Here is a 16,082-nt window from a genome sequence, read left to right as displayed (position 1 = left end):
CTTGGTGAACTGATATTTTTGTAACTGTGCACATGGTGGGAAATTGGAAGGAGGCTTTCTGCTCAGATAACCACACTCATCCCCTTATGTCCCATGAGTGTCCAACATGAGTGTCAAGAGACCAAGGCTCCTACCCTGCCACTGTTAACCCACTGAGCAATTTTACGCTGATTAGCTGTTTAAAACAGGGGTTCCCAACCCCCGGGCCGCGGACCAGTGCTGGGCAGCGGAGGTGCTACTTCCGGGCCGCATAATGGCTGCGGAATTATAATTTTCTTGATCATAAAAAAAAATAAAAATTCAAAAAGTGTTTAATTTTCGCACCTACACCAGTCATGTTATTTCATCCAAAACATAAAAAAATCGAAATTAGTTTCTTTGACTAGCGGCAGCCCTGTGAGTTTTGAATGTCGGCTTGGCGGTTCATTAGTTCCGGTTCCGAACTGCACAGCACAGTGTATGGCAGAGATGAGTGGGCCTCAGCAAATCTCCACGGACCGTTTCTTTGCGGGCTGTTCCGGGTAAAAGAGATGGTGATGCACAACTGGAAAATGTTACCAAAAAGAAAAGCAAACAAACGTCGCTGCAACAAGGGCTTCATATCTCATTGCTCACCGAATTGCCAAAGCTAAAAAGCCCTTTACAATCGGAGAGGAGTTAATTCTGCCCGCTGCAAAAGACATCTGCCGTGAACTTTTGAGGGGAAAAGCAGCTAGCATGGTAGGAAATGACTGCCACTAAGAACAGACTTAGAAGCAGACTTGATGTGAGGAATACCCTGCGTGCCTCACTGTCAACCATCACGCCCTGGCAGTGACGGACTGGCCATCTGGCAAGGTGGGCAAATGCCAGAAGGGCCGCCAGACTATGGGCCGCTTGGGCCACTCATAATGGATTATTACATTGATCTAAAAAAGAAAAGAAAAAAAGAAAAACGAAATAATTAATTTTCACTTTGATGATTTTCATTGAAAATAACTTATTTCAGCGGCCCAAAACATTTTATATTGGCCCTTATATATTTGTACTTTTTAATAAATACACACGCATTTTCTCGCGATAAACTCGTTGCTACGCAACGCAATGTTAGCTAGTGGAAATGACAAGGGATGATGGGCGGTATTAGGGTTGTAGAGAAAAGCAAACTCCTTCTAGCTTGCTAAATACATGAAGGTAAGACACATTTATTATTATATACTGTGGCTGTGCAGTGCTCTTTTCATGTTTTGGTGGAGCTATTGTATTATTATTTACTGAGGCTTAATAAGTCTGGCCTATGTATTGTGCCGAATGTGCCTTAATTTACTAGTTGCGCGTATCATGTTGTAGCGCTACAGTATTGTGTGCATTGTTGTCGGCATTCATCAGTGATTGTAGTGTGTGTCGGTTGCGTGTGTTCTGTGTTCCGAATTTCTGCATTCTAGTCAGTCTGTATGGTTTTATCTCAAGCTTTTTATGTTAACAATTGGGGTTGGTGTTGAGTTTGGAAATAGGGCCGTTGCGTCGCAAATGCCAGGGCCGTTTTTTGATCCCAGTCCGTCACTGTATGATGTTCTTGTGGCCGGCAAGCAAGCCCAGGGGTCTCACTGACACGAATATCAGTAAGTTGATGCTCATTAATATTTGTAAAGCTAGCTTGATCTCTACATTTACTTTTAGAAATGATAGGCTGAAATCGCTGTGTGAGTTGCGTATTGAAGTAATGTCTTTAGTGACGAAGAAATGTCTAATTCTGAAGCGGTCTGACCGTTGAAATAGGCTATTTACATAAAATTAGCCTTTGTTGCCACCCGCTGGTGAGTAAATATATGCAACTAAAACCATTGTAAATTAACCATTATAAAACAATAATAATAGCCTAATAATAGCCTACTTTTTAAAATGCACTTTTTTTTTTTTGCTACGATGCATATTAAAATTGACCACCGCGTTTTTTTATGTATTTGCTGGTCCGTGGCACAATAAAGGTTGGGAACCCCTGGTTTAAAAGACGTCTAAATGGTTAAGATGTCTAGTCTAAAATTAGGCTACATAGGGTTTAAGGAGTATATGACAAAAATAAAGCATTATCTTATACATATGGAATTCTCTGGTGCATGTTTTTGATATTTACAGCTGTTTATGTATTGTTTGTATTTACTGCTTGGTCTAAAACTATGTGCATCACTCATATGTCACATTACAGAAGAAGCATGCACACACACCATAACCCTTGAACCCATGACTGACCAAGTTGTTATTTAGGGTGTTTCATTAACAGCCAAATGTACACGCCCGCAGACACGCACACACACACACACACACACACACACACACACACACACACACACACACACACACACACACAGCTCCAGAGGGTATCTCATTAGCAGACTCACACCCTCACAGCAGGAGGTTGTCACACTGTGTGTACTGTCACTGACCACAGGGCAGGAGAAACCCTGTGACTGTCAGCAACAACTAACCAACACACCGGCCTTCTGTGGAGCCAATGGGGCATGCACACACATACACACTCATGCATAGACACAAACACAAACACACACATATACACCAACAATCACCACTGTAGCCCTCTACAGCTCTCCCCTGCCCCATCCAAGCCTTAGGCACTGCTGTAGACTTTCACACCTCAGTTTATTGCAAGTACTCTATTACTGCTGCTCCCAATAAAGACAGTTCAAACACCTTTATGCCTCAACAATGGCAACTATGGCAATAGCCAATCTACACTGGGAAAGGACAGTTGCAGCCTCGTGTCCCAGCCAAAGAGGACTGAACAAGAAAGTAAGTAAGTAAAAAAAACTGTTGTTTCACAACAGTCAAACGCAGAATCGTGAAAGCTGGCCCAATGACATGCAGCATTTTCATTTAATGGCCCATTACATCATTGTTGTTTGTATAGAAATCATAAATGGAAGTCTTCGGTCGAATAGCAATAATATCTTGGGATGTGCGCTGCTGAGCGAAGCAGGTGCTTCGGGAAATGATGGAGCACATATCACTACTCTCTGGGCTCCTCATTAAGGTCAATGGTGTGGGGAATGATGTATTGGAGAGTGGAGAAGATGTACTAAGATGCCACCATGCTTTTGACTACTGTTTTTCTAACATGGTGATAAAGATTGAGATTATCTGATCATTAATCAATTAAAAAGTGAAGATGAAAGTTTGTGTTTGTGTGTACATGTGTGCTGCTTACTTTCTTACTTCTCCATGTGTGTGTATATGCATGTGACACGATGTGGGTGCCCAGGCCAAAGGCAGCATTAGACAGAGTGACTGGCTCAGCAAAAGTCTAAAATGGCTCTGGGCAAAATGGTGGGCCAGACAAACAAAAATTATGGCAGGAGGGCAGGCGCCTTTTACTCCCCTCCTGAGTACCATAGAAAACCATGAGATCAAAGCCACATTGGTCTGTCTGCAGCAGAGATTGAGTAATCAATATCAATATCAACTGAAATCTCATCTGTCTGGCTCCTCCACTCTGTGATAGTTGTGAGAGTGGGAGAGAGGAGGGCAGAGACAGTGGAGGAAGAGATGAGGTGGACATTTTTTTGTCCTTACACTGAAACTTGACAAATGCCATGGTTTCATTCTCACACCAGCAGCAAGCAGGAGATACATTCTTGAGTCTTTAAAAAGTGCAGAGTATTACATAACATGGCGATAGACAAAACTGTGCCAGTAGCATTAGAGATCACTCTGTCACAGAAGCCCGTGGGAATGTGGATCTCATGCATGCCTACGGGAGTTTTTTTTAGGCGTGCATGTGAGCATTCACTCGCTTACATCCGTATGCTCATCCACGTCTCCCGTTTCCTCTCCAACTCCTCTCCTCCCACCGTTTCCCCTCTCTTTTGCTTAACATCCCGCAATTGCCAGTGGCTTCACCTGCCATCATTCTCTTTGCCTCATTCTCTTTTAAAGATACAATTCCTCCGGTCTTCTCCTGTCTCTCATCCATCACCCTCTGTCTGCCTCTCCAGCCCTTCTACTTATTCCTCCCTCTTCCCCGTCTTCCCAGCGCTACCATCTGGCCCAGGTGATGTTGCCTTGGGGCTCACGTTACGCTGCTGTCACCCCTGAACTAAAATCTAAAAGGAGGCGTATTTAAAATGCTCCTCGCAGACGGCATGCCTCCCCCCCCCCCCCACCTCTTCTTTGACTGTTTGAAGATCCCTGCTGATCGGGTTGCCCCTGTAGAAACCCACCAGACAGCCTGGGAAAATCTATGACGCTCTGACGGAGCACTAGCGTCTGAGGCGTAACATTGTGGAACCCCTGCTGAAGGCTGATGGCAACCCCACTGTAAATGCAAAATATGATATGCATATAACTGTGTTAATAGCAGTGATAATCAGATGCTTTATTGATCCCAATAGGGAAATTCTGTTTTTGTAGGGGCTAGCAGATGCTTGCGGACAAGAGGGCCGTTCATTTAGAGGAAAATGAAGTAAAGTCAGTGTCTTTACCTCCCCACCATCTCACTTTTTTGACAAATCTCTCCTGTCTGCTCTAGTCTGAAGTCAAGGTAACTAGAAGTAACATTAGAGCATAAAGCTTGTAGGGACGACATTGAAAAACGTATTGCCTAGCAGAGGATCTCACTCTCCCACCTGTCCTTTCTTCCCCCTCTCTCGGCTTTCCGCTACCAATTCAGAGAAAATAGCAGCTCTGTCCCCATTGGCATCCCTCTCTCTACATTTCAGAACACAGCATCAGCTCTGTCGCTATTTGTCAGACATTTTGAATTTCAGCGGAAGCCAGCCGCCGCTGCTAAGTGCATCTCAGAGCAGAGTGCCAGCAGCAGGGTCGTAACATGGGGCCTTTTTGAGAGAGACTGCAGCTATCCCCCAGACTGGGATTACCCAGTTCATCCTTCATTTCATTTTACCATCATACATCCCTTTTTTTTATTCATCAGCGAGCATTCATTCTTCATCCCATAGAGGAAGCTGGGGAGAGCCATCTGGCTTGGCTCCACTGTGGATGTATTCCTGATCCGACAATACATCACAGTTCATCTGGCTCAGATAAACAACACCTGAGAACCACAGGGACAATGAGGGAGGACGCAGGCACCTTTTGATGTCTTAAATAGTATTTTAAAATACAAATTGAGTACAAAGCAAAGCACATTGGGTTTTCCTGCACTGGCACTGTCCAGCTCCTGGTAGGGCCACTGATCTCTACCCAAATCTAATTTGTTTCCAGCCATCAGCCTGCACATCGAACGTGATAATTACCTTCACCTAATGTGCCAAAATGTCTTTTCCCTGCTGTTTTAGTGTGGGAATTAGTGTGGGAATAGTGCTATCTTTGTCAATTCTCACATAATAGTTTGGATGTGTTATACTCCCTGCATGATGACATAAGATCATTACAACCATTTTAGCAGTTATCATTTTTGGTTTGTGAAGAACAACCAACAACCAGTACATCTTAGAGTGGGTTGGAGTATAAATAAACCATTGGTTTTGATTCATTTGCTTTAATACGGAGTTTTGTCCAATCTTTGCAGCTCTTGACATTCTAATGTGATGTTGTTCTTCAAGGAATATGATCAATAAAGAGGAAAAACATTGATATTAAGTAATTGAGAGATGAGGCAAGATAATACTGGGGCAACAATAATGTTTGCAGACAAAATGAGATGTCTCAGAATAAACCAGTGTTGTTTTTGGTACAGAACAAAAGCTTTTGTTATTCTGCTCTGTAGCATTTAACAGTTGCCATGGCGACACTGAGCCAGGAGAGCTCAAGGAGGATCCCAAACTCGATAAAAGGGGTTTCTACATCTGACAGTGCAACTCTCTATTTGACTCTCTCGTTTCCTCTCCAAGTCTATCTCTCTTTTTCTCTCTCTTGCTTTCCATTAATGGCTCGCACTCTGGAGTCTTTTGAAAAGGAGAGGAAAAGAGGGAAGAGGGATGGAAAGAGCACAACACGCAGGGAGAGATGTAAAGAGCCTTCCGGAGGGAGCTGTGGGAAACGGAAGAGGCTGCGGGGTTCAGGCAGCAACGACTGCCAGCAGAGGAAAATACCAGCGGAGTGGATATGAAGGCAAACATTAATACATTGTAATCGTCTCAAAGCAACTCAAGTCTGGGTCAGCAAGAGGCACAGGTTGAAACTGTGGGGCCTTTTCTTCTTTCTTCTTCTGCATTCAGATTTGGTAGTCAGCAATGTTCCACTGGATGAATTGACTGTCCAACTTTTGTTGCATTCTGATAAAAAAGTGTCCAAAATGGCATATGTTCAGCGTTTTATGTTCAGATTGAGGCCCATTCAATTTTAAAATTATATAAGGGGTTTTGAATGTGTTTCATAGGCACAGGGATTCTGAAACCTGACAACAGCCAATCTCTCCCTGTTTCACACAGGGAGAGAAACTCATTTTCTATTGTGTTGAGCTCTCGCTAGTATTGATTCACTCTCGGCGGCTGAACATGAAAACTCACTAAGGCGTTTCTCTAAATTGCTTGCTTTTGTTGATGGAGGGAGGAAGTGAGGAGAGGTTGAGGGAGGGATGGATGGATGGATAGAGGGATGAGTGGTGAGCCCTTGTCAGGCCCGCGTGTTGATTAGGTCTGGTTCAGCAGCCTTGTTAGAGCGGCCAAGACCAAGGCCTGTCTGTTTCTATCTGTGGTGTGTGCTTGGGCTGCACAATTAATCGACAAAAATCTAAAATCGCAATGTGAACTGATTTAATTTCCAAACCGCAAGAAGCTGCAATTATTTTATCAGAGTGGTGGCTGCTCAAAATGGACTCCTAAAGATGATATTCTGGTGCTGAGCCCAATCTCTGGCCTATAAATTGAACTGCACATTATTAAAAAAAAAACCTCCATTGTATTCAAACACAGCAAATATTAAGCAACAGCATCTCAGTTTTTTATTAAAAATGTTTGCTGAAAATCTAATATATTGAAAAATCTGCGCCTATAAACCAGGCAATTTATACCGCAAAATAATTGCAATATGATAATTTGTCAGTATTGAGCAGCCCTAGTCTGTGTGAGTGTGTGTGTGTGTGTGTGTGTGTGTGTGTTCCAGTTTGCAGGTGTTCATCCTATTCATACTGGTTGTTCAAGCATATCTAAATGCATGTGCCTGTGTTTGACAACAACAGCTGCCTCAGGTTTGCATCCAGTGTGCTGCCTTGTGATTCAACCAGTCAGTCAACCAGTAAGGCAGATATTCATCCAGGAATCAGAAAACTCCCTTACAGCAGTTTGGAGATCTAGAGAGAGAGAGAGAGAGAGAGAAAGATAGAGAGAGAGAGAGAGCAGAAAAGAGAGAGGGAGAGAGACTCTTCCTTCACACTTTCTTCTCTCGCCCCTCTCTCTCTTTCTACTCTTTCCGTCGCTCCCCAGCTCACACCTCGCTCACACCTCTCTGTCTCAGTCTGTCTTTTCGCCCCTCTCTATTTCACCTCTTTCTCCGCCGTCCACCCCCCCCCCACCCCCGCCCCACCGCCCTCACCCTCTCCCCTGGCTCCTCTCCTTCTTTTTCACCTCATCACTTTCTTCTGCACACGAGAGGGAGGGAGAGAGAGAGAGAGAGGGATAGAGCTGGAGAGAGTTGGAGAGTTGATCTGAGAGTGATGGAGCTCTGACAGGCTGATCCCTCTGCCCTCTCCCCAGGGCGTGCAGCTGTGCCCGGGCCGTGTGACGCCTACCTCCCCGCCGGGATGCGAACACACAGGAACTGCAGGAATACACCCACACACACACTCACACACACATACATTTATACAGATACCAAGGGAGCCTACACGATATGCACTTACCCACTCCTCCACACTGATATATGCGTGTGTGTGGAGTTTTATATAAGTTGCCATACTTTTATGCTACACCCATGGTACACTTCAGAAAAGGGAATGGAAGGGGATGTGATGGGAAAGTGGAGGTTGCAGGGTTTTTTTGGCCCGATACCAATATCAATATTCAGGTTCAGTTGATTTTCCTATAGTGCTTGTGTGTGTGTGTGGTAGTGTGAACAATAATCGTCTTGTATAATATGTTAAATTTGGCTCTGAGAGAAATTAAGACATGCCATAACCACATATCTTAACCAGGTTTGGCCTTGAAATTACTTTTTTTCCTTAGTGTGGGTGAATTTATTGAAAAAAATTAGGTTTTACGACACGTATTTGATCATTTCGATATCTGGAAAATTGAAAAACATCAGTGAAATATCGTGGCCAAAATCGACCAGCGTATTGGCTCTTCAATTAGCAGTATATCTATCGAGCCCTAATGCACACACAATTCCCCTTACGCACTCTATCGCAGCAGACCGTGAAGCGTAACCTATCCCTCTTAAGGATCTGCTCTGTGCCAAGTCCATTAGCCTAATCTGAAAAACAAAAGCAGCGGTTCGTTTGCTTGCAGTGTCTACACCACACACACTCTCTCTCTACCTCTCTCTCTTTCTCTCTCTCTCTCACACACACACATCCATCTTCCATCAGCACATTCACCGGTGCCCTGCTGTTATCTGGGGGATGTGATGTGCCATTTCTCTTTGAAGGCACTGTCACAGAACAGCTTATTTCACCAATCCTCTAGACGCTGGGCTCTCAGTCTCTGGCAGGGCTTTTCCACCAAGACAAAGAGCGGAGCTGCCCTAGCTTGCTGCCTGGCTGCCTGGCTGTCTCATTAGGAGGAAGACAACACGGGCATCCATCAAAAGAGAGAGAGTCAGAACTGGAAGGATGGGGAAAATGAGCTAAAGTCATCAGTCTTTTTTCTTGCTGTTGACTTATCTACAGTGCAATAACAGATTTCACATTAAAAGTTGAGTCTGAGTCAAAGAGCAAATAGTCAGCTTTTGACTGCAGGTCTATATTAGCATCTGTGTTAACAATAGTAAAACAATGACAGCAGTAAATGAGCTCACTGTCTAATTTTCTACAGTATGAGAAAAGAAAATACTGTTAATAGTGCAGAATACACTTTTGAGTAGTGGCAGCAGAATATGTGTGAGGGAAATCGCAGATCAGAATTTCAGTGTTTCAGTAAAACTACATTTCTCAACTGTCTTCGTTCATCGGTATATTTGACAAACACTCTGAAAAGCAGCTCTGCTTTGGTTTATTTGACAGAAACACCATCATTCCATCCTAACTGTGGCAGCAATCAGCTGGAGTATACATAGCACACCTAGCAGTTTAGGCGGTTGGTTTATTTTGCAAAGACATAAACTCATGGTAAAGTATAGTCTTTCCCAGGTGTTGGGGCTTCACTTGTCAGCATCTCAGTCCATCTCTACTTCCAAATATCTATACTTTGCAGAGGAGTTGTATTTGGCAAAGCCATTTGAAGTAGGAAAACTGCACCTTTAGCAGCACTCTTTCATCAACTACATATTCTGTCCATCATCAGCACAAATATACTGTATTTCTAGCATGTATTCTTTATTTATAAATAAATGCACCATCCAGAATTCCGTCTATTGTCCTGCAAATTTCAATTTGAATTGAATTAACAAGTTCACACCAGATTCTTCTCTGAGACGCATGTACGTAACACACACACACACACACACACACACACACACACACACACATACATACGAATAGATAGTAAACATGACCTTATAGGATATTACCTAACCTAACAACAACTTCTGTTCGGTGGGAATGTATGGAGCAACAAGGACAGGTTTCATATCAGCACTGTGTGTTCATGTGTGTGTGTGTGTGTGTGTGTGTGTGTGTTATGTAAACCTCATTATCTCTATCACTACAAATCCTTATCATTAAGCCTCTGTGAGATCATAGAGCATTTGCGAAAAGATCAAAGTGTTACACACAGTGACACACGCTCACAAAAGCACGCAGGCAGGCACGCTACACACACATACACACACACACACACACACACACACACACACACACTCACACACACACACAGAGATATGCACGAACACCCGCAAAAAGGTAAACACAACATTATGTTTGGTGTTGATTTACGACCCTGTCATAATCTGGGTAAGTCTGGGGCCTTGAGTCAAAAGATATTTGATTGTATCCTTGAGCTTCCCCCTTCATAGCAGCTGCCTCATGAAAAATATATATCTGTTCTGGCCACCAAGTTCACCAGTCCACCCCCTCTTCCCTCTCTCTCTCCTGCCTGCTCGCGCCCTCGACATCCTTCGCTCAGAACAGAAACTAGTTGCCATGGCTACAATCATTAACACATCTGGCATAGTTATCTGGCACACACACACACACATGCACACATACATACAGAGACACACACACACACACACACAACAAACAAACAAAATATGGAAAGAGCATTAATATGCATTATTTTGCTGGGGTGTTTTCAGTTTCATGGCCACAGTCTGGAGCTTGTGTGGGAGAGATAATGGGTCAGGGTTTGTCGGGGAAAAATGGAGAAATGGAGAATTTGGGGAGATAATCCCACTGGTGCATTCAGTCCAACCTTCTTTATCTGAATACTTTGGGATAGGGAGTAGGCTGAGAAGAATGAGATGTTCACTGAGACCAAACTGATATTTGAAATTCCACACAAAAATTCACAATACACACAATATACTTCACATAGGGTAAACATATTGTGAAATAATGTATGTACAACCTTATTAATTCATTTTTGTTCCATATATCAACATTACAACAAATCCCAATAATGATGAATTTCTGATATTGGAGGTCTATATATAAAACAGTCCTTTCTATCAGTTTGGTGCTGACATAAATAAGGTTCAATTTCTACACACTTTTTGAAGAGACCTCTCACCACCAGACGTTCCACTGTGTGCTTGAACATCATTTCTGTTGTAATCGAAGAACCAAACTGACAGCTTATGTTTTACAACGCGAGGGTAGCAAATATCACAGCACCAATAAACCAGTTTATAGGAAAAAATAGAACACATTCCATCTCAATAACACTTTCACCCAGCCTGGAAAAAAGAATAATGGCAATGTAACTACACCACCCTGCTATGCTTTGGTCTTCCCCCCGTCCTACAAATCCCTGATCTCAAGGGCCACCCTGACCGCCGCTTTAGCTCCAGCCCAGCTCAAAAGCTCTGGAAAATATTCTGTGTGTGTGTGTGTGTGCAGTGTGAAACTGTTTGTGTATGATCAGTGGCTTTCACCTCAAAACCCATTTATCATGGGCTAGCCCCATTGACAAAACAGCAGGGGAGGCGGAGGAGCAGGCCACAGCCGGACTGAAGTATTGCTTACAAAACAAACACACAAGATGTTCAAATGTGGACCATAACCAGAAATGCATGTATAAGTGTACACAAGCATGCACTGTGCACAAGTACACACACACACACACACACACACACACACACACACACTAACATTACACTTCATAGGACATAGTACACCTTTAATTAAAAGCCGTAATAACAACCCCTGAGGATAACAACAGGACAGCATAGCATACATACATACTCATATACACAACATACACATGTCCACACATGTGCACACACAGACACACACAAACACATACTTACGGAGGCTGTGGAGGAGTATGACAGGATGCTTGTGCGGTGCGTGCATGCTGCTGCCCCCACCCTAACCCCTGAGGACATCCCCCTGCCTCCCATTATACACACTGTCTCCACTTTACATGCCACCGCTCCCCCAGCCAATCAGCCGGAGCAAAACAACCAGACCGACCAGTCGCAACGTCAGGATTATAATAACTGGTGACTGACAGACGGCGTTAGCATTCCAGGTGAAGCTAAACAAATATTTCCCCTCCATTTCAAAACCACATGCTAGCATGTGGAACACTGACACACACAGAAATGTAAAAACACCCAACCAGGTGTGTAGGCTATATTGACTATAGAAGATGGCTGTGATAAAATACAGGCCTACTTAATCTTACATATCTCATAGGTGTCATAAATCAAGATGCAGAATTGATCAGAATAAATGATCAAAGATTAAAAAAAAAAAAAAAAAAAATGAATGAAATTAAAAACCCATAAACATTGTCTCTCTCTCTCTCTCTCTCTCTCTCTCTCTCTCTCTCTCTCTCTCTCTCACACACACACACACACACACACACACACACACACACCTCCAGTCACTGACACCTTGTTTTGGGTTTATCAAACCTCACCCATTTATCCCACCTCATCCAACTGCCTCTTATACTCCCCATATAAAACACCTAGAAAAAAAAAGGCTTTTGCCAAGCCCAAACAACTGAACAAAAGGTAGCAAATCAAGACAAAGAAATCTCTCTCTCTCTCTCTTTCTCTCTCTCTCTCTCTCTCTCTACATACCTTTTTGCCTTTCTTCTTGCGATGGGCTGCTTTCCCTCCGCCTGCTTTCTCCTTAGCTTCCTCACTCATGTTCGGAGATCTCCGCCTGTTCCTCTCCTCTCCTCACTTTTTTAATCCAGCATGTAGGAGCTTGTGGAGTGGAGCGGCAGCGGCTGCTGTCTTCACTGGTGAAACGTTACCACAGAAAAGTCCATTTAGAAGCAGAGCGGCAAGGATTGTTCCACGCAGAGTGGGAGTGTGCGTGAAGAGAGGAGCGACTGGGAGGACTGGGCTGATGCTCTCTCTCTCTCCCTCCTCTCCCTCACCACGCTCACAGACACACACACACACACATGCAAACACACTCGCCGAGGTCCACTCCCACTTGCTGCCTTTGCCGTGCGCAATCGGTGCCTCTCTCCAGCGCACTCAGAGGCAGGGTGTGGAGGCAGGAGGAGAGTAGAGAGAGAGGAGGAAGAGGAGGAGGAGGAGGAGGAGGAGGATGTTGATATATATGATGAAGGAAGGAGGAGAGAGACAGAAACAGAGAAAGAGGGAGAGAGAGAGAGAAAGGTAGAAAGAAAGAGTGTATTCCTGGCTGGATGTGGTGCTGCCTACCTGAGACTGGAGACTGGAGACACTCTCCCAATAGAGAAAGAGAGAGAGAGAGAGAGAGAGAGAGAAAGAGAGAGAGAGAGAGAGAGAGAGAGAGAGGGAAAGAGAGAGGCACAAAGAGGCACATAGACAGAAACAGAGAGACAGTAAAAAAAAAAGGGTGAGTCAGTTAGTGAGGGAGAGAGAGAGAGAAATGGTGTTACTGGTGTTAGTGAAAGACAAAGAGAAAGAAAGAGTGTAAGGCAGAGACAGAGAGGAGGGAGGCGTGATCCACACAGTCTTAGTCTTAGAGAAAGCGAGAGAGAAAGACAGCTAGAGAGAGAGAGAGAGAGAGAGAGACAGAGAGACTCGTGATCAGTGGAAGCTTCACTCTGCCGGCTGGGCGCTTCTCCCTTTTTTCCCGCTGTACAAGAGAGAGTCTGCTGTTGCTCCCTGACCAGGCGCTGTGATATTAAATGAGACACTCTCCGCTCGTCTGACAGGCCAGCAGTGAGGAGAGGGAGAGAGAGAGAGAGAGAGAAAGAGAGAGAGAGAGAGAGAGAGAGAGAGAGAGAGAGAGAGAGAGAGGATCATTAACACGATGCATCAGGTCCTTCCAGAAAAGGAAGTCTCCCCACTAGTCTCTGCCAACAGGATCAGCTTACTGGAAACTGGAACAGAACAGCACCCTGCACTGACTGACTGACTGACTGGGTTGGACGAGGTGTGTGTGAGTGTGTGTGTGTATGTGTGTGTGAGACAGAGAGACAGACAGGGGGGAATGGGAGTGGGGGGGGGGGGGGGGGTATTGGAAAATAAGAAAGGGAATGAGCAATAACTACAGAGTAAACCTGCACACGAGGCAATAATATCCAAACAACATCCAACCAATACCCGTTAAAATGCCTGCCTGGAGACTGAATGGAGAATGAGACTTAGCAGAGAGAAAGACCACGCCTTCCCAACCTCAACAAGCTTGTATTTCACCAATGAAACATCTAGCTAATGAGGCAGGAGGAGAGCGAGTCAAAGAGAGAGAGAAAGAAAGAGAGATAGGAACAAAAAGCCCTGGGTTACACAGAAGGAGAGAGGAAAGGAAAAGGGTGGGGGGGGGGGGGGGGGGGGCAAATGCACAGACAGAGAGGAGAGAGAAAATGACAGTGTGAGATGGAGAGGAGCGAGGTGTAGGGAGGGAGCAAGGGAGGGTGGAAAACAATGTGATATCAGTAAAACAGACAACCGGGGAGGGACGGAGAGAATGAAAGAACAAATGGAAAAAAAACAAATGAGAAACGAGGTTCGGACGGATACGCGGAGAAGAAGAGAGAGAATAAAGCAAGAGAGGCAGAGAGAGAGAAAGAGAGAGAGAGAGAGAGAGAGAAAGAGGGAGAGAGAGAGAGAGAGAGAGAGAGAGAGAGAGAGGGAGAGAGAGAGAGAGAGAGAGAGAGAGAGAGAGAGAGGGCAGGGTTTGTTTCGATTGCTCTCCTTCAGTGGGCTCTAAACAACAGGTTCTTTATGCTGGGGGTATGTTGCTGCTAAACGTCGCTCCCTCCCTCCTGCTCTTGATGGGATGTATGCCATCACCACCATGCTGTTTGCTACCAGTCGCCCCTTTGCCATCCCACCCCTCACTCCCCCCTCCCCCAACACACACACACACACACACACACACAGCAAAAAAAAAAAAAAAAGACTAGCTGTCACTAACTGTACCGTAGAACATGATTTCACAGGAACTGGGAATTTCTTTAGAAATTTATATCCGGGTGTCGCATTGCCAACGCCGTTGTCAAGCCAAAACAGCAAATGACAAGGCTGTATTATTATTACAGTAGGCTATTTTCCATTGTGATATATTAGACGATTCTGTTGGATTTCTGCTCTGGTTAGCTTGAGTGCTTTACAATGTCTGTAACGTAATTGTTAATGACTGTAACATTAATGACCAGTTTGAATGGGATAAGAGATCTCTGCAATCATTCTCCAAAATTACACAGATGAGAGTGTCTATACTCCATTCATGCATTGCCATCACACCAACACATCGTGTGAAAAGGCCACCCTAGCTAAGGGGAGGGGTGGGAGTTGTGCCAGAGATCTGTCCATGTTGTTGCAATTCTTTCTCGTCACCATACGAGGCCGATAGATTACTTAACGCCCCTTTAATGAATGAAGGCACACCGGATAAAAATATTGTTGACTAGCAATTTAGATTAGTACCATTCATGAACTGTTCTAGGGGTATTTGCACAAAATTAAATCAAAATGTTGTACCATAGTGAAATACTACTACACTACTTCACTCTTCACTCAAGAGTACAGAATTTGGAAACTGGATGTGCCTTAAATATTTGTTTCCTAACCCTATAACCCTAACAGTGTTCCAGTGAAAGCCCACAACTGACTACTAGCATCAGTGCCAGTGACATGCAATGTCCTCGAGTCAAGATCATCCTTCATCCCTCTAACATCCTGTCTTCACCCCACCTTCCCCCATTTACAGTACCCAAGAAACGGATTACACAGGGCTTCACACATTAATCTTCACTCCGTTTTGTGTGTGTATAGTTGATGTGGATGTGTGTACATGTTGTGTGTGTGTCCGTGCATGCATATAGTTGATGTACAGTATGTTCATTTGTGTGTATGTGCAGTATATATATATGTGTGTGTGCGTGTGTGTGTGTGTTTCAGGGTGTGGTCCCTCTGACTTGGTGCCAGCAGTGGAGGAAGTATTATTATTATTGATTGTGCCAGGAGGCGGCTAGCCATCTATTAGGATTTATAAGCCCCACACCTCACAGTCACACAGACTCTTAAACCTTTCACATCTGTTTATTTCTGCAGGGACATCAATCAAAGAACGTTAAAATAACAGTGTTTTTTTTTATTACGAGCCAGTCTTTAAATAAGTCATGTTTAAAACTCGAATTATCTAAAGCTGTACGTTTTAATGTTGTGTTGTTAAAGACAATGGAAAGTGTGTAAGTTCAGAAGACGTGACCGCACAACCCTCAAGTATCTTGGCTGTTCATTTTCAATTTGCTTTTTCAACTCATTGTCTTATTTGTTGCAAAAGGTCAGGCTACCAAGTCTAAATCATTTGCAAGATGACTGCATAACTGTGTTGTTGTCTATTTTTAAGAGGATGCATGGTATGGTGCTCTTACTGAATAGTTCTAATACTTTCAGTTCAATTTGTCTTT

At 44.0% G+C, this 16,082-nt stretch overlaps 1 protein-coding gene across 1 annotated transcript in view; it reads right to left on the bottom strand.

Annotated features, from left to right (window-relative positions):
* Positions 1-12,453, bottom strand: part of ank3a (ankyrin 3a) — a 135,051-nt gene extending 122,598 nt beyond the window's left edge. The window contains exon 1 of the mRNA XM_078288736.1: positions 12,304-12,453. Coding sequence (XP_078144862.1) covers positions 12,304-12,372 — 69 coding nt within the window. The 5' untranslated portion in view covers positions 12,373-12,453. The remainder of the gene's footprint in view (positions 1-12,303) is intronic.
* Between the last annotated feature and the right edge of the window lie 3,629 nt (positions 12,454-16,082).

This window comes from Centroberyx gerrardi, chromosome 15, assembly GCF_048128805.1.
Source record: "Centroberyx gerrardi isolate f3 chromosome 15, fCenGer3.hap1.cur.20231027, whole genome shotgun sequence".
Taxonomy (NCBI): domain Eukaryota; kingdom Metazoa; phylum Chordata; class Actinopteri; order Beryciformes; family Berycidae; genus Centroberyx; species Centroberyx gerrardi.
The sequence above is the reverse complement of the archived record's forward strand: the minus strand, read 5'-3'. Positions and strand labels throughout refer to the sequence as shown.